Source organism: Gambusia affinis, linkage group LG23, assembly GCF_019740435.1.
Source record: "Gambusia affinis linkage group LG23, SWU_Gaff_1.0, whole genome shotgun sequence".
Lineage (NCBI taxonomy): Eukaryota > Metazoa > Chordata > Actinopteri > Cyprinodontiformes > Poeciliidae > Gambusia > Gambusia affinis.
In genome coordinates, this window is record NC_057890.1 from 11382977 (window position 1) to 11408385 (window position 25409).

At 38.1% G+C, this 25409-nt stretch overlaps 1 protein-coding gene across 5 annotated transcripts in view; it reads left to right on the forward strand.

Annotated features, from left to right (window-relative positions):
• The window catches only part of exoc4 (exocyst complex component 4), a 114285-nt gene that overhangs the window by 17214 nt on the left and 71662 nt on the right, over positions 1-25409 (forward strand). For 4 of the 5 annotated variants that reach the window (XR_006369810.1, XR_006369811.1, XM_044108430.1 and 1 more), the window contains exons 9-11: positions 6684-6829; positions 7744-7832; positions 22753-22849. Coding sequence is in view for 3 of the 5 variants with exons in the window: in XM_044108430.1 (XP_043964365.1) it covers positions 6684-6829; positions 7744-7832; positions 22753-22849 (332 nt within the window). In the remaining 2 variants the exon portion in view is untranslated. Of the gene's footprint in view, positions 1-6683; positions 6830-7743; positions 7833-22752; positions 22850-24556; positions 24690-25409 lie in introns of those variants that run through there. The other variant, XM_044108432.1, reaches the window with a different exon arrangement.

The following is a 25409-nucleotide window of genomic DNA, read 5'->3' on the forward strand; positions in this document are numbered from 1 at the left end:
AGTTTTTCCCTTTTTTGCTTTAAATACAAAGATTTGAACAAAAGTACATAACACAATCATACGTCACAAGAGATGAAAAAACTGTTATCAAAATTGAATTTAGCCATAGAATGACATATTCAAAGGTGTCAAGTATAAATAGTGCTGTGCTCTTTTTTTTACTTTTCACAGAAAACACTCTCTATATCCATTTACTTACTGACTACCACTACCAAGCCCCCATTTACAAAAAAATAAAAAATAAATAAAAAATTATATCCCCGCATGACTCTTGCTTCTCATTGCATTTCTTGTATTTGACATCCTCAGAAACCTTTGATAGGTGTTATTTTCTCTCCCCCCCTTCACATGGACAGGTGCAGAAACCAGGTTGACCTTTACACATGACATACTAGCAGACGATTGCAGGAGCTGACAGAAACATAGGGTGCACACAGCCACAAGGCCTTGGCAGAGAAGCGACTTTCATCAATGTGGCCCAGTAGGTTTAGAGAGTGGAGTGGGTAAACAAGCTTTTGAAAGTCAGGATTCATGTAGCAGTTCTAATCCTTGCGCAGAAAGGCCCAAGATACTTCTGCGGGTTGTGTCGTTTAAGTGTGGAAGTATTGATTCAAAGCATAAAAAACTGCAGGGTAATCAGTGGTATTGATGTAGGAAGGTGTACTTTAAAGCCAATGCGCAGTTTTTCCAAATCGCTCTCTGATGAATTTGTGAGTATGTTTATTGATCATCTGCAGGATCAGTGAATTTACATCTCTAAGCATGCAGCACCACACTCTTGCGAAAACCTGCATGCATACCCTTCTTTTTGTTGTTTTTATCTCCTTTTCAGGTGTACTGTTTACTTGCTAAGCCGGTCTGTCGGCCTCGCACTTCTAATAAGATGATATCTAAGTGAAATTATTTGCAAAGAAACGTTTGCATTTCTTCACAGTTATCTTAGAAGTTACAAGCTATCAGACACTGTCTATCGGCTTATTAAAGATCACAGTTCACAAACCTCAACATGGATTCATAATTAAGATGGCCCAATCTTTATCTAGAGCAAGGTGTCTGTGGCTGCTCCTGTCCATCACCCTTTCACCTTGTCTACAGTTTGGTCTGATGCCTGGAAGTTTGTTAATTAGGTTGCCATTTGCGGACGCTGCAAGGATTTGTGGCTATTTGCCTGCTTGCCACGTCCATTGTCTGCTCCTGGGATGTGACCAGAGTGCAAATCTCACTTTTAATGAGGTGCTTCTTATGCACGCAGAGGGACTTTAGAAACTGCATCCGAAAAAACGGACGGATCCCGATGATCGAGCTTCTGAAAGAGAAGATTCTTGTAATATCAAGTTCAGATTAGACCTTGAAGTCTTTATTAACATTTACTGACATGAGTGCTGAGATGGATGCCTTTTTGATTGTTTCTGTGAATATTGTTTTATTGCATTGCCTTTCTAAATTTCCAGTAGATGCTCAGTTGTATTTTCTCTTGTATTTCTGGTAATGCTCCTCTGTTTACGCGTCGTGTGGAAGAGAGGAGAGCCTGTGGTTTAATCTAAATCTGCTTCATAAATTAATCCCTTTGTCGACACAGATTACTCAACACAAAAGGCTGTGTCATGTTTGTGTCAACATATGCAAGAGGCTTTGAATTTTTTTTTCTTACTTTTTGCCTCCTCAACAGACAGAAAACAAAGCAAATTGAAGTGGCAGAGAGAATCAAGAAGACAATAAGCCTCTATTAATTGGATATGAAGTACAGACATTGCTACCATGTTCTTGACGGACATTTTAATCGAAATGTCATGTTCATTCTGTCCTCCAGAGCATTATCATGTTTATATGTTGCTGGAGTGCAGTGAAGTGTACTATGATGCTGTTCTAAGGTTTCTATTTTTCTCAGCAAGAAGAAAGAAAGCATCAGGTTTTGTCAGATGCTTGCAGAAGAATCAAGACTCATTTAAATAAAAAAACAAAAACTTGTTGCCATGGTTATTCATCATAAAACTATCTGAAAGTAAAAATAAGTAAGAGCATGAACTCTTTCAGCTGCAAAGCATCCACTTGTGGAACAATTGTCCAAGCAAGCAATACATCTTAAAGAAATCATGAACTAAAGTCTACAAAAAGAACAAATCACAACCAACGTTACAGAGCTGCCATGCTGCCACAATTCTGGATTTTTAGAATTTCTCTCATCAAAAACAGGCAGGTCTAAGCACTTCCAGAAGTCGAAGTTGCTTTAACCATTTCAAAATATTAAATTTTTATAGTTTGGTGCAATGCGTCAATACCGCCGACAATGAAATATTGCTAAAGTTGAGTCTATGAAGCTCGACAGTAACACCGGTGTTCCAGCAGTTTTCAGTTCTTGTTGCCTTCATGGTTATTGTTTGTTATCCTAACAAATTTTCTATTTCTTGAACTGCACACCAAAAGCTTCTTTAGTGGCCCCTACCTCCACATGATTATTCTTCTTATTTTTTTTATCCCTGGTTAGTATCCCTGGTTTGTTGACTATGTAAGAAATAGTCAACAAACTTTTAGAAACTTAAGAAATACTGAGAAGAGTGTTCAAATATCCATCCAGAAAGTTGTTGGTGATTAAAACAAGCTTTGTTCTAGATGTATGTGGACATCTGTACCTCTACGTATAATTTTGATAGTATTGCGGAGAATTTGTTGAGGAAAACTCTGCCACTAATAAACGTAATACATAACACTTAGTGCAACAAAAATCAATTTGTCTCCTTTGTTTTAAACAATAATCACACATGGCCACAGAACCTGTTGGGGTTGTGCTAAGGACAGAAGTTTTCAGCTTCCACATCTTCTCTCCATTCCCTCCAGTCAACAAGGTAGCCTTCAAAAGTATCGACTGCCTGCAGCCGGCTCCAGGTGGGAACCCCTGCTGCTTTAGCAGGAGTCCGGTGGTGAGAGAGCGCTGCTGCTGGAGCTCCGTCACAACTCGTGAAGGTTATTGAAGTTTCTGGAGCACAATCAATACAGGATGTATACAGAGCCCCTCTGACGGCCAAGGACACTTGCAGCTTTAAACTTCAAGCTAGCAGCCGGGGATATCCGTCAATATGTTTAGTGACAAGACGCTTGCCAAGGGATTTAGCGAGAAAACAGATGATTTCTGTTAAGCCTTGACAAAGGAACAAAGTAGAAATTGTTCTTGGCTGCTTTTAAGACTTCTTGAACACAGAGATGGATGGAAGCAGGAAATATGTGAAAACAAAATGGTATATCTGCCTTCAATTTCAGCCAACCAACTGCTAGGTTTACCCTATGTCAAGTGCTCACCTGCAAAGCTTTGAGCAATATTCTCCTAATTGCTCTAATTCTTTGGCTGTTGGGGCCTAATAAAAGGTGAGTACGCGCTTGCTTCATGAATGAAAGCATCAGGGCATTTCAGCGATGAACGAATAGATGACTAATGATTTACAGCGGCAGACTTCCATTAAGCTTCTCTCCATTTTAATTTAACTTTGCACTCAGGCAGCGGACTGATTTTAGCTTGGGACGCGACCCAAGCAATTCGTTTGCACAACAAGTTTGATTGAATAGTTTTGGTGGAAATGATTATAAAGGAAGCCCTGCAGAGAGATGTGTTATTTTTATTTGTGGCCCGTCTCACACAAACACACACACCCCTACACGCACGCACTCAAACATGCACTTTTGAGCCCTTGCTTTTAGCTGTCTAATTTGCCGGGATAAATTTGCACATGTTCTACATGATTACATGCTTGTTTTTTTTTGTTTGTTTGTTTTTTTATATTATTTGTTGCTTCGTGCCTTTTAATTTTTTGTGAATTTAGCTGGTTTGTTTCTTCCTCTGCTGTTTTATTAATCAACTCTCTTTGACCTTTTAATGAAAGTCATCAGATCTAATTAATAGAAGCAAGGATACTTATCAGGATTCAACTAAATTAGAAGCATTGCAGATGTGATGCAATATGCTTTTTGTTTTCACTGATTCCCACCATTAGCTGTTTTCACAGGACAGAAATATAGAAAGCTTGTTAAATTCTGGGTCTAAAGAGAAGAAGAGAGTTGAAAGATTACAGTTGTGTAATGTTTGTGAATCCTCATTTCAAGGTCTTCAGTGCTTGTGCTGCTTGCGTAAGACCTTATCAAAGCTCCAGGGGTTTAACTAAATTAGAACAGGCACCCATTTGGAACTGGGCTCTGGGACCAATTACTAATTATCAATGTGGACAATTGAATTTGTTTACTTGTGTGTGTATGTGTGTGTAGTTGTGCGTTTGTATTGTGTTCTTGCAGTCACTGAAGCAACTCTTTGTTTTGGTAACCACAATCACGTTGTTGATCTTGTCTTTATCGTTTGTTCTCACTGTTTCTGAATTTCTTATCTTTTTATGCATTCTAATTCAACATTTCTGTCCAGGGATACCATTGTGTTCAAATAGTTTCAGTTCTGTACCTCCTAATTTTTATTTTTTCCTTAATAATACTAACTTTGGAATCTTTAAAAGGTGAATGTTAGAATTAGTCACAGAAACTGTAACCACATTTATTGTTTCTGTTTAGTGTACAAGGCATCAGTCAGGAGAAGGGTTGAAGAATTTCTACAATTGTGTATTTTACTATGGTACACAGATAATACTATCATCAAAAAATGTGGAAAAATATAGGACAAAACTGACAATAAAACAATTTTGTTTCCAAACAATTGATGAAAAAGCAAAATGAAGACAAGGCGGACTCCAACAAATACTGATTGTCTTCAATATGTGACAACAGTCAAAAAAGATTTAGTTTTTTTCAAACACAAATAACATCAAAACAACATGTTTTTATTTATTAATTGCAGCATATTAAAATGTGTTAAGCCCATATCTTCCATTTTGGCTCAAAGGCAATTTTGTAACCAGATCAATTCGTAATTGAAGAGTTTGGTTCTAAAGAATGTAACTGTGGCAGGATCTGATTATTAAAGAGAAATAACAAAGAGTCTCAAAGGGGTTGGTTCATTTATACCAACGTGATCTTATAGTACGTTTTGGTTAAAGCGATTTTTTCATAAAACAATTATTTTCCTATCATTATCTCTCTGTCTCTAATTCCCTCCATCATTTTTATCATCTGCCTCCCATCACTCTCTGTGTCCTAACTGTCCAGTTAATTGCCTGCAAAGTTCACTCTGACTCTGGGCTAATGCAATTTAAGAGGGGTCGGAGCCCCTTCATCAGCCCAGCAATGACATTTCATTAAGTCCGCTTGGGTGTTAGCTTGCAAGCAAGTAGAGGGGGGGAGTTTCACTCCATCAGCTCATCATTAGTAATTAATACACTGATGGGATTAGCTGCAGCACAGGGCCAGTGGCAAGTGGTCACCACGCTGCTGCAAGTTTTGGGTCGGCAAGTGTGATATGGCGGCAAGCTCGGCTGTTGTGATTGGGGACCTGTGTTGGGGAGTGATTAATTGGTAAAAGATTGTGGATTAACACGTGTTGTTAAATTTGTAAACACTTGCAAAGAGCCCAGACTGATTTAATTGAAATGAGATCCCTTAAAAATTTCTAAAGTTGACTTGATAGATCTTTTTTATTAGCTTATCAGAAGCTCTGAAAGAAACCTGCTTGCATTACATAGTTCACTTTATATGGTTGCTTCTTTGTGTTGGATCAGATATCAACCCTAGCACGGAAGGCTTTCCCATGCATGACAGGGAATGCTCTGCACAGTGTTAATTACATCATTATGGTCGGGATGGATCTCCATCTGCTCAGCCATTACTCCTGTCCCATTCTGGGCTGACCCACTCTGCGCTTTCAGAATTAGACACACACAGGCTAAATGGCCCTGATAAATTATGAAGCTATTAGATATGGGAGGCTATTTTGGAACATATGCATTCGCAGAGAGAGGAATGAGGGGTGGGCGAGAGAGAGGCAAATACGAACCGAAGGAAGACGGAGCAAGAAACGGGGAGGGGGAAAAATAGAAATGTGAGAAATGATAGTTGAAGCTCAAAGAGACTTTGAAAAATGAGAGCAAATGAAAGAAACGGAGGGAATGTACAGATAGAATGATAGAGGAAGTGAACTTTTTTTGGGTCTGGACAGAGTTTCGATGTGCTTATTTCAGACTATTGTTAGAAGTTGATAAGATTTTTATGAAGCATGATCAGACTCTGATGGATTTTAGCATTGATCATGCAGACAGATCAGGGAACTGAAATGGGGAAAAAAAAGACTGTTCCTGTCATGTCTGCAGACTATCTTAGGGTTGAGATCTTTTTTAGGGTATGTAATAGGATTGAGACATAATATGTCAGTGGATTACTAATTTTCTTAAGGTTTTCTTTTTGTCATGAAATATGATTTTCCATTAAACCAATAGCATCTCTATTAGTTCTGAAGCCACACGTGTGTTTGATTCTAGGTATAAATACAGAAATATATGTCAAAAGTTAAAGTTCTTGAAATACTTGACATACTTAAAAGGCTAAAAGAAGCAGATTTGATAGACTTCACTTATCCAAAAAGTTGTCAGAAGTTTTGTGGTTATCCAAATTACTTTCATTCTTTAATTTTTGTCAGCAGCACAAGAGCTTATGTTGCATAGCTGAAGGACAGTTTCTGTTTCCCTCAAACATAACACAAAACACGAAATGTCTTGATGCCTTTATTTTACCTTTAACAGAACACACTCATTGCATTTAAGGTTCTGCTGATGGAGTATCTGGACGTGAAGAACAGCCGCAGTTCCACTGAGCAGTCGGCTCAGCTCTCCTATGCCAGCACTGGCAGTGAGTTTGCTGCCTTCTTCGCCAAGAAAAAACCCCAGCGTCCTAAACAGTCGCTGTTCAAGTAAGAATCCCTTTCTTGGCTTGATAGATCAAATAGGTTTTCACATGTAACGATATGGTCAACGATTTGAAGTCGTCCTGGGCATGAATGTCAAAATCTCAGTGTGCATAAAGTCAAGATCAACTTTATTGTGATTTCTTTCAATTAAAAACAGGAATTGAAAAATGATACTTTTTCAGCAACAATAAACTCTAGATATAGTGCACAGAATAATATTAGTTATTTATCTGTACATGAGAAGCAGTGTTATTTTGTTAAAACTATTTTTATTACAAATCGTAGCAAACGTATCTGTGCAAATAATATATCGATGTTAAGCTTTAATATTGTTTTGACTTTTAATAAATAAAGAGGTCCTTTGAGATTACTCTTGCTTTTTTATAGCAAGAAGGTGGTTAAGAGGGCACATTGTTACAACATAATACGTAGCATGAAAATGCATAAGAAAAACAAAACAAGTTAGTGTCAACATATTGCAGGTGGAAGGGCCAGTTTAAGAATGTCAGTATAATTCTTCTGTCACATAAATCCATAAATTTACTTTAAATTTACCCAGTGAGAGAAAAGGTTGACTTTCATTACCAACATGCACAATGACAAAACATAACTTTATGTAGTTCAGAAAAGTTCTGAGTTAAAAAGAAGTCAACTTGACAACTGCATATTATAGTAGGTATTTAAGTATAATGCCTGTTCTCACTGGTTAGGGATCACTGCCAAGTAGCTAAAATATCTTTGATATCAAATAAATATTATTTCCAGTTTCATTTTTTAATGTGGCATAACTATTTATCTTTAAAATGAGTAGATTTGTGTCAACAAATTGATGAATATCAGCCCTGAATTGTTTTTCAATTTCTCCCAACCTTACGTTACGTTCCTAATTATTACTGAATCCTTTGTTTTATTTGCAGGTTTGAGTCATCGTCCCATGCAATCAGCATGAGTGCCTACCTGAGGGAACAAAGACGAGAACTTTACAGCAAAAGCGGAGAATTACAAGGTGAGGAGGGGGACTGGTAGATGAACTGAGGAGTGCACTATGAAGTTGCAAAGTTTAATACTTGACACCAAGATAAAGATGTGGGGAAGTAATCTAAAAGGAATAAGCTGACAGTGGAAATATTAGTGAAAAGGGAGAAGATAAAAGGACAGCAGAGGTGAATCTCAGATTGTAAAATGGTAAGATTTCTGTATATAGTGCATTGGAAGAATTGAGTAGTTAAAAGTGGTGGGGTTTGGTCACGGTTTGTAAAGGTGGAGGGATTCACTCAGATGCTGATTGAGGTGAAGAGTTGGAATTGGAAGTCTGAAAGAGGAGGGAGTAATGGTGCTCAGAGAGAGAAAGGGCATGTCACAGTTCGAGGAGTTGCACTTAGGAGCCAAAAAAAAAAAAAAAAGGGCAGACAACAGGAGTGTGTAGCGCCAAGCAGCGATAGAGAAAGAGATTGACGAGATGCAGAGAACAGGGTGACTTTGCAGAGTTCGCCTACAGGGAGAAGCCCTTAAAAAGCTCTCGCTCACACATTCACACGCACAAAATAGCTCAGTAAGTGAGCTACACAGCTGGACCCTGGAGAGCCTGGATGGTGCTGCTGCCCGTACCTCTTCTGTTTTTTCTCTTCTCTGGCTCTCTGTGCGTCTGCCTGTGACCTTGAGGTTTCAATCAGCGATGCCTGATGGCGATGTTTGCTGTCTGCTGCCTTACTTTTTTTTCTTATCCAATTCCTTGTTGATTTGTTGATCGATAAAAAAACTATCTGCACAAATACTGCGCCGTAAAAATGTATTTAGCCCACTACAGATTTTCTCACATTGCAGAGTTTTTCAAGCATGGACAATTTATTTAAGATTAACTAAATTAGGTTTAAGGCTATGCTTTAACTACACCACTCTGAAACCTTCATTGTATTGACTTTTAAGTGTGCCATTCAGAGGTTGAGTTGGTGATTTGGTTCAACGTTCATTCATTTTACCATCACAAACATATTGTCAGAGATTCTTGTGTAGGATTTTTTTTTTTTTTGTGACCATCAAAATTTATGGTTTTGTCAAATATGGTAAGTTGTCCAGGTCCCGAAGTAGCACAGCAACCCCAGACCATCAGACTACCACCACTTTTGTTTGAGCATTGAGCTACTATTTTAGTTTTAGGCAAGATTTTTGTGGACTGACCCCTTTGAAAATGTTTTTATCTCATTGCTTCATAATTTTTCCCCAAACTATATAAAATATAGACTCTGGTTGTTATGAATAGTTTTTTTTTCGCTTTAATGAATTGAATTATTGTAAACTTCTGTATTGTGTTCAGTCAGGTTATCTATGTCCACCGTGATGCTTTGTTTGATGTTCTAAAGTGTGGCAACAAAGGAAACCAGAACAAAGTTCTTAAGGAGCAAATACTTTTTCACCAAAGTGTAAGCTGCATTATTAGCTAATCGCACATACAGTCACAATATACATTGCAATCCATCCTTTATTTCCTTCTGTAACAGCAAAAGAGGCATGGATGTAAATATGAACTAGAAGACCAGCATTGATGAACTGTGGATAAAAGAAAACTCTAAATAGTTTCCGCATAAAGCCTAATTTTTTTTCTCCTTCCATCTGTCAGCGCCTAAGAAAGAAGGTAGAAAACTGCATTTCTTTTGACTGACTGAATGCCTCGGAGCGCTTATGAGAAGATGAGATTCCTCTTGGCTTTCATTTCACCTGTCACAATGTGTAGCACCGTCTGTGAGCCCGAGCCTCGGCCTGAATGACTGAGAAGAGATTGAAAGAGTAAGAAATCATTTAGAAAGTGAAATAAGTCGACTGTGATGGAGGGAGTGGAGAGATGGATAGGGGGAGGGAGGGAGCAGGAGGAAGGTTAAAAGTCATTGTTTTCATCAGGGTCCAGTGAAGAAGCCATTAAGAGACTTCAGAGGGAAGAAATTAAAAAAAAATATATTGAGACTTTGTGGAAAGGGACTTTTTTCTCCTTTTAAATTAAACTTAGTGGGCAGGGAGGGAGAGGAAAAGAGTTAGAAAATAGAGATTGAGTTGATGAATACTTTCGGCTTTGGGATTACTCTACACTTAAAGATTAGTCATGTGTGTCTCCTGCCTGGTGTTTCCTAAAGTCGTTTCCTTTTCCTCCAGTGGTCTACTTCAACTCACTGCAGTTATTAACTCCAACACCAAGAAACTTAGCCTTGAAGGCTTTTTGCCACTGTTTCTGTACTTTTTCTCCACTTGCATCCCCTTATGCCCTAATATTAAATGCATAAAAACAGTGACTAACATAGTAGGCCACAAAATTATTTAGATTGAGCACCACTTCTTTTTATGTTGGGCAAAAATGTGAAACTCTTCAATGGTATATATTTATATAAACTCAACTCAACGGAAACATAAGCTTAACAAGACAGACTGTCTGATGAGAACTGTTAGTCATAAGATCCTGTAATGCCACTACTAGACTGTAAAAGCAGTGACAAGGGTTTGAAAATACTGTTATTTTCATAGACCAAATTTCAAGCTGAAATTAAAAAAAACTAACTTTTTAGTTGAGACAATGTTTCAAAACTACTTACGAAACCCTCTACGAAGAACTGTTTTTACCACATAGTTACTTCTATACATGGATGGTTTTATCTCAGTGTGGATTATAATGCTAAATTGTAATCTTCTTGCAATATCAGGGCTTTGTGATGTTAGGAGTTTGCTATATTGCAATTGCAAAATTTTGTTGAATATTATATTTCAAGCATCAGTCTTACAAATTGTGCATGCCGAATTATGTTTTGATTGTAGGAGCGATTTTTACTGCCTTCAATGGCGACACTGGGATATATATTTTTTAGTGGTGGACATTCTGAAGTCAACAAAGATAAAGGTAAAGAAAGAAAACAGCTTGGGAAATGAAGGTTCATTGTAAACTATATTGTTATTGAAACATTCAACAACAGTAAAGCAATTAACGTTTTTTTTCTGAGATAATACTATTACATATAGAAAAACAAATTTCTTTGCAGGTCAAACAATTTCAATTACTGCACAATATCAAAAAGTGAAATAGAAAAGACGCCTCTCAGAGTGTGGTTGCTGCTAAAATTGTTTACCAATGATTGCCTTTCCCCTTGCAGAAGTTGCCACAGTTTCTGTAACTAAGAAACAAAGCAGTTGTATTAATATAGTCATGTTATGTTTTTGCATTCTCACAACTCTAATGGCCTTGAAATTAATCTGTAATGTATGTAATTCATTTCTCCTGAGTATTGTAGGGGCCTCCCATCTATCATTTTTACACACACATAAAGCTGCACAAGCCCTCATTCACATGCTCCAAATACACATGCGAACGCACAAGGAGACTTAATTGCACTCCTCATTGTGTATGCTTCAATTAGTCCAGTGCTTCATCTAAAGACTTCATTACAGCTCCATATGTGGCCACATCTGGAATTTGTGAACTGAATGTATGTATTGAAGCTGCAAGGCGGAGAGTTTGTGTGTGGGTGCGTGTGTGTGTGTGTGTGTGTTGTCATTACACTCACCCGCTCCCATGGCTGTCTATCTGTAAATGAATGTGTATATACTGGATGTGCATGCGTGTCCTTTTGCAGAGTACAGATCCAGATTCAATCACAATCTCCATGAATAAATGATGAAAATAACACGTTTTCTCATCTGTAGACGTGTTACCATTCCCCTATCTTCCTCTGCATGTCTCTGCTGCCTCCATACTTTTAGATGTTTGGCCTCTCCTTTTTTATTGCCTTTCTGCTGTGCGTAGGCCTCAGCGGTCATCTGGGAGGTGAAGTGTGAATGTATCCTAATAACTGCTGCAGTCTTACAATGCCCTGTAATGCATTTATTGCCTTTTTTATATTTTATTCCTCTTTGTGTCCTGAACCTTCATTGTGTTTTGTACAATATTGCCTTGCCCCAGGGCACGTTTGAAGTGACAACCCCTCCCCTTTTGATAGCAGCCCGCAGTCCGCCTGTCATTGCACGTTTGCACATAAACAAACATGCACATATTGGACTTACAAATTTTTCCTGTAAGCGTGTGCACAAAAGTCCTATTCCCAACGCTCCCAGCTTTCATTCCCTCGTCACTTCCAAGACGTATTCATAATCAGTTTGGTTCGAAATCTATTTCACACATTCCCTGTTTCCCTTTTGATATTCAAATTGACTTGTTCCCTGCAAGTCTGGCAAAGAGAACAGTGTGGCTGGGTCTCCCTGAGCAAGCAATCTAGTTACAAACAGCTCTTTCTAGTCATCCTTTAATACCTAATAGTAGGTCTTGTTGCAGAAAAAAAAAGCCTGTCCTGTATTAGGGACTTCTTGTTTATGTATAATAGCCCCATATCCCCATGACAAAACACTGAACATTGAGAAAGGGAGGGGGAGAACAGAGAGGAGACCAGAAGTGGCGTTCGTTGTCAAGCTGATTTGTACAGCCCAATTGAGGACAGTGGGAGAAGAGGTGCAAATGGAAAAGTGTCTAGTGGGAGATGCAGGGGTGGAGGCGATAGTGAGCAGGATATTACAGGTGAGGCCGGCAGATGTTAAAAGGCATGTGCTCGCTTAAGTGTGCATGTTCGCATTTGGAAGGTGTCGTACCAGACACGATGTTTCTTCCAAGTCATGTGTGGTGCTACACCGTTGGGTAGCATCACGGTGGGGAATTGCTCGGTGGGGAAAGTAATGCGAGCTTGGCCCTTTCATTGTCACAGCAGATTCTTGTGTCAGTCATTCTGAGGTGAATAAACATGACACCTTTATAGACTTTGCTGTTATTTTATGGATGCACTTCAATTACCTTTAATTAATTCTTGCACCAGTTTCAATAGGCTGTCTTGTCAGTTATGTCTTTTCCTGTTACTTTTTTTAATACTTCTAAGCAGATTTCAAGGATAATCATTGATCCCTCATCTTTTGGAGGGATCAATACTTGACTTCCATTGACCTTGCGATTATAATTCATTATATTCATAAATGCATTAGGTAGAATTGAAAATTGTCAGCAGAAAAAGTCAATGGTTATTACAGGATTATGATGCTAGAATGTCAAGGAAGTCTGCTTTGCTACTATTGATGCTCCTCTTGGCTCTCATTATTTTTTCCTCTTGTATAATTTCCGCTGTGCATAATAAATATAAGTAGGAACGGGTGTTTGGCTACTGACTTAGAAAAGATAAGATTGCGACATTATTGTAGGATACTAGGATGAACAAATATTTTTCTATCTCTTTGATTTTTCTTTGTTTTGCTTTTATAATACATTTTTAACATGGTTTGCAATTTTGCTGACCTCAGGCAGGTGAAAAGTAAAATCTAGATACACAGTTTTGGATCATCCTCTTAAAATCCTTCCCCATTGCAAGAAACTTAAATACTAACGCCCTAAGCTTGCGGAAAGCATTCATTGTTGCATAATTTAATAGACAGAAATGATTTTATATTTTAAACTAAAACTGGAGTTTGCAAGAAATAAAAAGTTAAGTATATTTTTTTGGTTGTAATTGACCTCCTCAAAAGGAAAGGCCACAAAATCATTTTTTCTGTCTTGGCAGAATCATATCAAATTATCAGTTGAGATTTTTTTTCATTAGAAAGTACCATTCATTTCTTGTGGATCATAGCAATTAAGATATCACATCAGTAGCTGTCATGGGATTTCTGAACAAAGGTTTTTCACATGCATGGATGAAATGAGTCAATGTGCTACCAGAACTTCTGAAGAAACATGATGTCTGTTTAGTCTTCAATGCCTTTTTGTTTTGTATTTTCTGACTTCAACTGAAGCATAACTAGATGAATATATAAGATGCAATGTGCATATTTTTCCTGGCTGTCTATTACTCAGAATAGTGACTGCAGATCTTTGTGTTGTGAAAAAAGACACACATACACAATACAGCATGTCTTATCTAGCAGCAGTTATTCTGTTTGTTCTGGCTCATCATGTTCAATTTGGCTGTAAATAGATGTAATATGATAATACTTAAAACAATATCACACATAGATATTGATGCACACATTGTTAAATCATCATGTGCTGTGGGCTCAGTTATTCAATTATAGTTGTTTTGTTGCGGAAATTTGAGCAGCGCTTGGGAAAAGTATGGAAAATTAACTTTTAACAACAGTGTCGGTTTCTGATTGTAGAGGAACTCATCAAACATGCTGTATTTTTTAGTGAGATAAAGCAAGAGGATGGAAATTATTTTAGAGATTTAAAAAACCAGCCCCCAGATATTTACAGAACTGGAGGCATTGATTAAACTGATGGAATTGTTTGGTCTGTAGCCTAAACATTAGTTTTTTTGTTTTCCAGCACCTCAAAATCCCCCAAATTAAATTTGTTCTTTGGCTTGTGCTTTGGAAGCCACCATTTCATAAACCTGAGGGGTTTGGTATCAGTATCAGTATCATTAAGATGGCGATTACAGCAGGTTTTTTTTTAAATTTTTTGTAAGGTTTTATAGCACTAGTGGCCTTCATTCAAGAGAAGGACAGAAACAGAAGAGGAGGAGATGCAGTAAATGGCCTGGGGCTGGGAATCAAGGGCTTTAGCCTCTCCTCATGGTGTGCCTGCTCTACCAACGAGCCATGTGGCACCCCTTTTCTCTTTGATATTTTTTATTTATATTTTTTGAGACACGTAAAAAATCTAGGTTGTTTTAGGTCATGATTCTTTCGCTGTGATATCTACTAGAGTAAGATCCTAAGTACAGGAGCAATGGTGTGAATGGTTGTCCTTTGAAAAAATAAATAAATAAAGATCCCGAAGATAGATAAAGTGCTGTAATTCTGAACAAAAAAGGACCTTGAATAACATTTAGGTCATCCAAGGTTAGACTTAATAGTTAACATACTACAACCATTATGAAATGTTTTGGCTTAACCACAAGAAATAGTTGTGATATTGAAATAGTTCAGTAAATCGTAATTATACAAACTCTGGATTGTTGTTTGCATTTGGCTCGTTGATGGTCAAGTATCTCAAAGCTGATACTGACAGACGGTTCTGACTTTAGATAAGGTCAAAAACTTTCTAAATTGCAGATAAATATCAGAGTAGGAAGAGTTACCAATGAAGGTTTAAAACATGTCAGTTGTGGTAACTTAAAGTTCAGCACCTACTAGAAAGGGATCTTGTTAGTAGAGTCAGAGGCATCATGCACACGCACACACACACGCCATCACTCATCTCAAGTATAGGCAGACTGTCCAGATGGAGCAGCAGCAGATGTGGAGCTTTGTATTGAAGACTTGTCGAAGATTTCTTATTCAGCTGAAGTGTCTGCAGTTTGCGTCTCAACTTTGGTTGCAATTGCACTGACATAATCATTCATTCATCTGCTTCCTTATATGGTGAAAGCTAACTAACAAGCAAAGTAGAAAAGTGCCAGTTTGGCACACCATGAGGTAGGGACACACACGGATACCAAAATCATTACGTGAATCAATTTAGTATTCATTTCATCTGAGTATTTCAGTAGATGAATCAGAAACTCATCGCTATGTGGTTTGTAGAAACTAAAAAATCATGCAGAAGTGTGCTAATTAAAGAATGTTTGGACTATTTAACTGATCAAGTATATTAAAATTTCTCTTTTATTAGATTTGTATGGTGTTGAATTTATCTAGGACTAGCTGGAGGAACTCGCATTGCTACATTTCGATAGGATAAAGTGGTATTACCTTAATTTTTGTTGCACACAAACTTCGGCCATCTATCGAAGTATAGGTGTCACATTTTCTATCTCATGTCTTATGTTCCTTGGGGGAAAAAGTTCTAATTTGTCAAAATCTGAATCAGAGGGTTGGATATAAATAATAATAATAATAAAAAAAACCTCTTGTTCTTTTTAGAAATGATTATTAATCAAACCATTACATGTACAGACTTAATCACACTTCAAACCCCTTTGGGTGAAATCATTGACAAGGGCAAAATCTGTGATTTGTTCAGTTACACACAGTGGGAAATGTAATCTCAATCCAAAACAGACAAAGAGATGCAAAGGACAACACAGGGAGAAAAGGAGTGGGTTATAAAAGTTTACTCAGTGCAGACATTTAATCAGTAATAAGAAACCTGGTTTATTTTCAAAGCCTGGGACTAATTTTAATCAGCTTTGGACCTGTCATAATTGCCGGCTTTGCCTGCCACCCCTGTGTTTACTTTTAATCTCACACTAGCTGATTAGAGAAGAACAAATGAAAAATGGATGGAGGAGGGGAAGACTGCTGGAAGAAGGGCATTTGGAACTTGCGGCTGTGCAGACTTTGACATCTAGACTGTAACAGCCGAGCTGTTAAATACAGAGTCACACCTCTGGCATACCCAGCATGCAACAGGTCTTTTAAGTATTGTAGAGGAGTGCACTGAAGCTGCCTGATTCCCTGCTGGGTCTAATCAAAGATGTGATGGCACTTAGTTTTCCGGGTGGTTGTTTCTCTCATATCTTCAAACACATTCACCTACACCTTGACTTTCTGCTTACTTCACTGTTATTTCAAGAACAAAGGAGTGTTGAATTGTGTTAGGATCTCCATTGCAAGTTGGGGGATAGTGGGCTCCAGTGGAGGAATTAAATTTACTCGCCAAAAGCAATTTAGATAAAAGCACCACATATACTGTATTACGTTTATTGCCTCTTTTATGTTCAGACATGTGGTGACCACTTTTAACACATCTAATAGAATGTGTTTATACGTTTTTTTATTTGTATTTAAGCCATTCTGTCTTTCCTGTAACGTTAAAACTAACTTTTGCTGCAAAGGCTGGTTCTGAGGCATCCTGAGATATATTCCTGGATTAATTTAATCTGTGATGTACACAAAGTACATAATCAGCAGAACATACAAATAGATACTTTCAAAGTTTTGAACCACAATTATTTGTATTTGTAGATTGTCTCTGCTGAAAGCTCTAATTTCAAGAAATTGCTGTTGCTTTTGAGGCATGGAAAACTATGAAATATTTAAAACCTCCATCACTCTGCACAGTTTTTATTTCAAACATAAAAGCAACACTTACGATTTTAAAGCCATATGTGAGGGTCATTTCAAAGACTCCCTTTCCCTTTGTCTGCCCTGCAGAGTGTAGACAATGTCTTCAAACACCCAACCTGAAGAGATGTAGACAGTTCTTCCTTTTTTGTTACAATTCGTGATCTTAATTAATAGATATGCTCTGCTTCTTCTTAATGAGCCTTGGACGACAAGTGACATTGAACTTTGTTGTGTGATTCCATATGTCGACATGTGTCTTAGTGACTGTGTTTTTGTGCCTGATATGACTGTCTGTAAACCAAACTGACTTTTGCATTCAAGTTGTTCCTTGTGTTAATCAACCTTATCCCTGCTGCTGCAAAAATGTTAAAACTTTTTTAAATTACAAATTGAACATAGAGAAGGGGAAATCATGTATTTCTACAAGCACCCAAATGTAAAAGGTAACACATGATCAGCTGGTTTCTGCAGAATTAGTACTTTTCTAGTTTGTTCATCAAATTTTAGTTTTTGCAGAAGCAAAGACGAGGCAGTTCTTGTCCTCCTCCTCCCCCAATCTGGTGTTTGCAAGCTCTGCACATTTAAATCAAAATTGTCCAAATAGTTGGGAATATATATAGAATAATTCAATTTTCACCCCGAACAGTCTCATTTATCTGTAGCTTTTATGCTACGAAAATGAGTTTTGGAGTGATCAATTCAGGCCACATTCTCTCCGTACAAATCAGCTGCATTTAAATGTGCATGCTCACTTTCAGGTGGCTGCTTATTCACAGAACTGAGACCTGCTCAATTAATAAGATAGGTTCCTGTGTCAATAATTCATGAATCTCTGGTCAATTTCAGGCATCCTCTTCCACTCAAACCTTCTACAAGTCTGATTGGGGCATAATGAGAGTCTTCTATTATTAAAATTAATTTGATGGAATGGTATTTGCTCCACCAACCTTGAGATCAAATCCACCCCACAGCTGAGAATACAATGCATAAATAAGTTATAGTATAAATAAATTCAGGTTCAATTAATTATTGAAAGTGTCACTGTTGCACACAATGCATCTCAGGGGTTCTGATTTTTATGAATTCACATCTGTCACTGCTGGTATGACAACAGCACAAAGAATAAATATTAATAATTTCATGTATTGTATCTTGTTCAAAGTGAAACAATGTTGGTGGGATTAGAATATGCCAACTGGAGGGAGTATTTGCTGAACATTTTTGAGGCTACGGTGAGGTCATGTAAAACATTTCATACTCAAAACTGTTGTAGATGTTTAATAAAAATGCATTATGCCTTGAAAAACTATTCATACTACCTGAGCTATTTTGCATTTTGTCACATCACAACTGTGTTGGGACAACTTGCCAAACAATGTTTTTCACAAGTATGCTACACTGCACATCATCCTGAACATATTTTCCATCCACGGTGGTGGCTGCATCATGCTGTGGAAGGCCAGTCCTAGTCAAAGTCCAGATCTAAATACAACTGAATCTGTGGCAGGACCTTAAAATTCATGGTTACAGAGCCTTTCATGTATAGTCAAATGGGGAAATGTTTCAGTCTCTAGATGTACAAAGCTGGTAGATACACACCCCTAAAGTTTTCTAACTGGAATTACAGCAAAGATACTTTTTAGATTATTTGTACAAAAATTGGAAAACCATTTAATTTTTCTACCCTGAGATTAACTTTGCTTTCCAATCAAAAAAAATTATTGAAGGTTTTAGATGTAAAACTATATGTAAATAGTCAGTGTAGCTACCTTTGTCAGGCAGAATTTTACTAGATGTACTAACAAGATAAACTTACATTCTATACTTAGCTGACAGCTTTTTTCCACCTAATTTTGCATTAAAAGCACTGGCAGTGTGAGGATCACAATCTGTCCTCTGCCTGGCATTGTGGCTTTACTCATCTCGCCCCTTATTCAGACTTTTTAATGTACACAGACACGCTCGTGGACTCGGGGGACGTGGAAGTCTGTTAAAGGAGGAATCACAAGTTCATCCGTTCCTCGTCTAAAACTGGGGAGGGCTGAAATTCATCACAGGATCAGACTGTTTCTCATCAAACCCAGGAAAGTGTAGCTAATGCAATTTCACTAAGTCACTGCCTGACTTGATTAGCTGTGGGCTGGGGAGTGCATAGTTAGACGCCGCAGGAGTCTCGATGGGTGTCGCTGTGTGTGGGAGTGGGTTTTAGCTGGTGTTGGTGTTGCTTTTTTTTGACCGCGTGTCACATTCCTTATGAGTGGATTTCTGCCATATGTGTGTATTAAAGTCACTGACCATGTGTACCATTCTTTTTGTTGCGCCTCTGTAACGCAGGGGTGTTATAATGGATTCCTGTGTGACATGTCTGCTTGGGTGTATGGACAGGTGTTGCAGAAAGAGCTGTGGCCCTCGAGGGGGATTTCAGGCAGATTTGGCTACATTAGAATTTGTCACCTCGTCCTGCCCACATCTCACTTGCCTTCTCACTGAGCGCCATGCCACCTCCACACGCTCCCCTCGCTAATCCTCAATCAGACTACATCTCAGGAGACACAAATGGACACAAACACACAACCCAAGTACACAGATTCAATCACACTGGCTCCCTTGCACACTAAATCAAACTTTAGTGGGGTGTGTCGAGACAGGACTGGCTGGAGTTTGGTGGCATCCTGACCTAAAAACCGGAGCCACCCTGTCACGTCTTGGCAGCTCTGAAAAATGCCATGCATATTAAAATGCCTCTAATTAATATTCATCAGCGCCATGCCCTGTTGGCAGCTGGTCCCAGACCCGTCGGATCAATGAGGTCTCTGCCTCGCTCCTTTGTCTGACACGGATGCAGATGTTTAGAGCATGAAATTAAATTGGTCGCTGTCATTTGGGAATGCATAAACGCTAGTCTGTTTGCAGCGTGTGATTGTGTGTCTTTTCCAGTTTCCAGTTGGATGTGGCTCTTGGAGCAAACAAGTAACACTATCTTCCCCCAGAGTGTGTTGACATGTTGAGTTTTATTCATGGCAACTTGAATGTTTGCAAGTTAGAGACGTACAAAACAAAAAGTTTCGACACCAGTGATCGGTGAGTGGGCAAGAGAAAAGCAGAGGGTATGATGAAGCAAGGAGGATGAGCGCGTTGGCGGCAGCTTTGTTTAGGAGTCTGTAATTGAGCCTTAATTGAATTGGCACTGAAGGTAGGATGAATGGATAGTGCGATGGAGAAAGGCAAAGTTTGAGTGAATTGGACCACATCTTTGTCTGCACTTAGCAACAACAAAGTGGGCTCACCGTGGAGGGAAATTTCACGGCAACAGATCAGAATCAGAAACCCTTGACTGAAGAGCAAGGGACAGGAATGAAAGCTTCTCTTGTCATTTTAATGAAAGTACGGAGCGTGTTGTCTGCCACACTTGTCAACTAAAACTTGTTCCATTAGAAATGTATTAAGGAGCCCAGCACAGGGAACAATGCACTGATACGCATTTGAATACAAGGCTAGGCAGGCAATACTGAACAGGGTTCTCTACTGTTGGTGTCTTTGTATTAAAGTACATGAGCTTCACAAGGCCCATATTCATCATGGAAACATGGCAATGGAACAAATGGAAACAGCAGAATGAGAAATGCATGCACACAGTCAAAAGAAATATGTACAGTTTATCTTCACTTTTTCTGCAGTGGAAAAGTAATTGCCTCCTTACAGATTTATTTAGGGTTTTTTTTGCTAATTTGTAACATAAACAATTGAAGACATCAAACAAAATGACAGAAATAACTCGAGTAAAATGCAGTTCTCAAATTATCTTATTTACCAAATGCAAAAAATGGCAATCCAAGCCAACCTGATCTTGCATTAAAAAGTAATTGCTCCTTAACCAAACTGATTATGCCTCGTCTACAACTACCACCAATGGTTTGTATTACGAAGCAGAACTCCTGGTTCTATCATTTGTTACAAATCTGTGTCACAATTGATGTTCTTTTTCTCGTGATGCCAAGAAGTTCTATTTTGTCTAGTTAGTCCTCAGTTATATTTTTCAAAAAGTGGGGAAAGATCTAGATGTTCTTTTTAGCAAACATTAGACAGGCCTTTGTGTTCTTTTTGGTCAGCACTGGTGTCAATTCACAACTCTCACTGGTGTCTTTTCTACTAAATTGGTTCCACCACTTAATTACTTAGCACGAGTTCTTTGTGTTTCTATGGCAGCAGGCTGCCATTTCTTCTGTTTTTTTTTCTGATCATGATGTTTTGCTTTTTCAGATTCTTTAGCCTGGTTTATGTTATCATACAGGTTTTTGTGGAAGTGGTTTGTTATTTGTATGTTTCAAGTAATCAATCCAAAGTCTGTCTCATCAAAATGATCTTAAATATTTGGTATATCACTGTTGATTAGCAGCTTATCAGAGGGAACAATTACTTTTTTCGTTAGCTACAGATAGTTTGGACAGTTTTTTAAAATTGTTTTACTCAATAAGTGAAATTATTTTTATAAAAAAACTACTTCTTTGTATTTACTCAAACTATCTTGGTTTGATATTTATATTTCTTCTCAAAATTGAAAAACCAGACAAAAAAAATTAAAACCCATTGATGAGTCAGTTTTTGCTCCTTTGTTCCAGTTTCTTGAGTCCAATCTTACTACACAATGTGAATGTAATTGTCAACAGTAGTAAATGGAGTATTGCTGCTCACCTTTTAGCTCTCGTGCTCCTGTTCGATGAACTTATATGTAAACACGTGTGCCTGTGCTCAAGCGTGATATTCTCTGAAAACATTAGTACAAGCCCACATACACACAGACAGTCCTTTTCACTCTGTGTTCGGCCATATCGACAACAAGTGGCAATTTCTTTCTCTGTCAAATCTATTGATTACTTCTGGATGAGTGAAGGTAATGAGCTTTGGTGTCCTTTGTCTCCCCGGTGATCTCACCTTTTCCCCTGTCTGCAGTAGGCTCACCCACCCCCAGGATGTTACTTGGCAATGATTTTCTGATTAACCCTGTTGGCTGTAGGGTTCACCCACACACTGACGCAGGGGCGTGAAGGGGACTGAGCATGTAAGATGCAATTAGATCTGTGATGGAGAGCCATGTTGATTAAGTGATGTGTCTGCTTTGGGTGTACTGTACCCCCTGCAAGGATTAAATCTTTTGAATCATTATTTCTCAAACTAATGTAGGTTTGATTAAAAGTATTGATTATTGCCCATGGTCTGAGGCTAAAACCCGCTGTCTATCGTGGTTAGCTTTGTCCACAACAGAGGAAGACTATTCTCCATTAGGCTAAACATTGTGTTAAATGCGTCTAAGGTGGATTTTACTGAAAAATGAGACATGCAAAAATGCAAGCCAACCTGGTCTTGCATTAAAAAGTAATTGCTCCTTAACCAAACTGTGTTCGCTTGTGTTTTAGTTTCTGAAGGACTTGTCACCTAACAGGTATAGACCTAAGTGAACCTGTAAAAGGACCCAGATTAAATTATTTGTTTCATCTATAGACAAACAGAAGTCTGTTTTATTTAATTGTAGTTACTTTCCAGTTCTAGTTACTGCATGTCTTCAAAAATTTACACTATAGTGCTGCACCCTGCCTTACAAAATACAATGAGTGGATAAAGTCTTGATGTGTTTAGATATAAAAAAAAGTGCTAAGTATTCAGAATTGTGTATATGTTAGGATATTTTTAAACATGTGAAACAAATAGAACAGGGGAAACAGTTTGTATTTCTAAAAGCCAGAATTTTATAATTCAATGGTTATTAAAAAAACTCCCATCCTTTTGCCCTACTTAGACCAAACTAATTTTCACTGCAACTTTATTGATGGTTTCACTGCAGTGCTAGCACTTCCTGTTCCTGCCTGTTTTCATATTCTTAGGTAACTCCTTTGTTTCCTGTGCTTCAGGTGGTGCTGATGACAACCTGATTGAAGGTGGAGAAATGAAGTTTGTGTGTAAGCCAGGAGCGAGGAACATCACTGTGATCTTCCAGCCTCTTCTAAGGTAAATCAAAGAGCAGTTTCCTATATTTCCCACCAAAAGAAAAAAAAAAAAAGAGAATTTGAATATGTTTGTGATTTTGTTGTTGTTGTTTTTTTAGCACAGAACCAGCAAAAAACAATAAATATATAGAATATCTGAAAAGGTTTAGGAGAGAATATAGAGAATTTAACAGTAAAGTCTAAATGATAAAACTGTGTTCTTAATTGAAGATATTTTTAGACTGTACTCATTATCCGTAGAAGTTGCCTCCTTGTGTGAAGTGTCTCTTTTGTCATGCTGGCCTGACAGAGAAGGATGGTCAAGCTACTTAAGACCTATGATGCCTGGGACATGACTCAATACCACTAAAATGTAAAACTAATGATATTACGCGGCCTCTCACTGACCAGCTATTGATTTTAGCTGTTTTACGTTAAACAGAGTATCATACATCAAAGATTTCAAACGATGTTTGTCACGTCTGTTCTTCCATACAAACCTTAAATTGGGATTGACTGCCAGTTCTGCTTTATTTTCCTTCTAGATTGTTTTCATCTGAAGGTCTGTTTTTGTGTTAATATTCTATATATCTGGTAGTTTTCTGGACAGTGCTATAGTCCCAGTAGGGCAGAGTAAATCTAATACCGAAAACCTTTGATTGAATTGGCATTCAGGCAGTGATGCATTACCTTTTAGAATCCATTATAATGGGATGTTGCTTTCCTCCACAGACGGCCAAGCATGCACAGGATTTTATAGCATTCTGTATTTTTATAATGCATAAAAAATGCAATTTTGCTACTTGAATTTGCTGTAGTTTGGGCAGTTAACAAAGGTTTTATTGTACCAGATGGTGAATAAACATACTATTTAAAAGTACAAAAAGATATATATATATAGTAGCTGTGTTTCTCTACTGCTAAATCGTGGAACGGGCTTCTAAATGAATTGAATCAAATTAGGCCAACAAACAGATTGCATTTCAGTAACTATAACCATCTCACATCTCCTTCTGCCTGAGTTATATTGACAGCTTTCGTCTAATTGATTAATAGTCATTGAACACAAGCTATCTGTTTAGATTAAGAAGAAGAAGATTAAAAACCAAGGTTTTTTATGTACAGTTGGGAAACACTAAAGTTGTCCACTGGTGATTTTGAAAATATGATTTAATACCTGATTGAGAAATCAACTTTTTCGAAAGAAGCTTTTTAAATCTGTGTTTGCTGCTTAGCAACTCAAACCTTGAACCTGTTTTTGCTGTAGTTTTTATGTTTGAACACTGGCTGTTAAGACCACTTACTCCAATACCTCTAATCTTTACTCAAGCTTGAAAATGACCAAGTTCCATCTTTAGTGTTCTGGTTGAGTTTATGACACATGAGTGCCCAGTGGCTTTCCAGTGCATTAAAGCCATATTTTGCTATTGGCAGAAAAGAAGAGCCAAAGGCATAATGCTTCCACCTCCATGCTTATGTGTCTGAATCTTTTTTGTTCTAAATTCAGCATTTCAGTTTCTTCAGACCTTGCTGAGAACATTGTGGTCTGTTTTGACAACACCACCTTCTCTAAATGATCAACGTTCTGCAGCAAACTCAGTGGGAACCGGTTGCTTTTACAGGATGGGCCTTCTTAATTCTAATATTATACAATATAGTGTGTTACCAGTGCTGTGCTGGACTCTGGTCCCATGTGCCTTCAGTTCATTAACAAGCTCCTACTGTCTAGTTGTAGGATGATCCGTCACCATGCTCGTGATGATCTTCGCCCCATGAGGCAGGATTCACCATGAAGCTCCAGACTGGGAGAAATTATGGATGTTTTATACTTTCAAAAATTCCAATTGTTTCTCACCAATGTTTTTTTTTTTTTTTATCACAAGGCTGCAAAAAATTGACTGCAGAAATGTTTATTTTTCTTCCCCAACATATTTAGAAGTGAGCTCATAGAAGCTACCATTTTGTGCTTGTGCTTCCCCTTCTATATGGACTGTTGGTAATGTCATGTTCCCAAAGCACTGAAAACTGCCTCCATGCCCCAATGCTTCACACTTTTGTTTTTTTCCCCTGACATTCAGACCATATTAATATCGCTATCTCCAAGCTTTTGTCTGAATAAATGACCAAAAATAAAACGGTGACTAGCTCCCTTCCTGCTTCTCCCATGTTGTCTGTAATGGTTCATATCAATCAAAGCAAACTGAGCTTGAACACGAGGCTCTCTCCTTTCTTCCTCTTTCTCTCTCTTCCACCTGGGTTCTCCAGGCCTTTAGTGCCAATGGAGCGCTGTTGTTTGCAGATGATTTTCTAATGGCGAAGCTCTGGCACTCCACTGATGGATCACTGCGTCTCCTGCAGCCAGTCATGCCAGTCATGGCAGCACTAATGGCAAAAGCCGCTGGGGGTCGAAAGATTAGTGTCAGTGCGTGGGAGATAAAACATTCTAGTCTTAATGTTTGATTGCAAATGTTTTTAGCGGCTGTGTTAAGTTCTTGATCCTAAAATTGAGTGATGTCACGCTTTTTATTTTTATATGTTCACAAATCTCTTTTGCCTTCCTAATATAGAAGATGCTCTGAGGT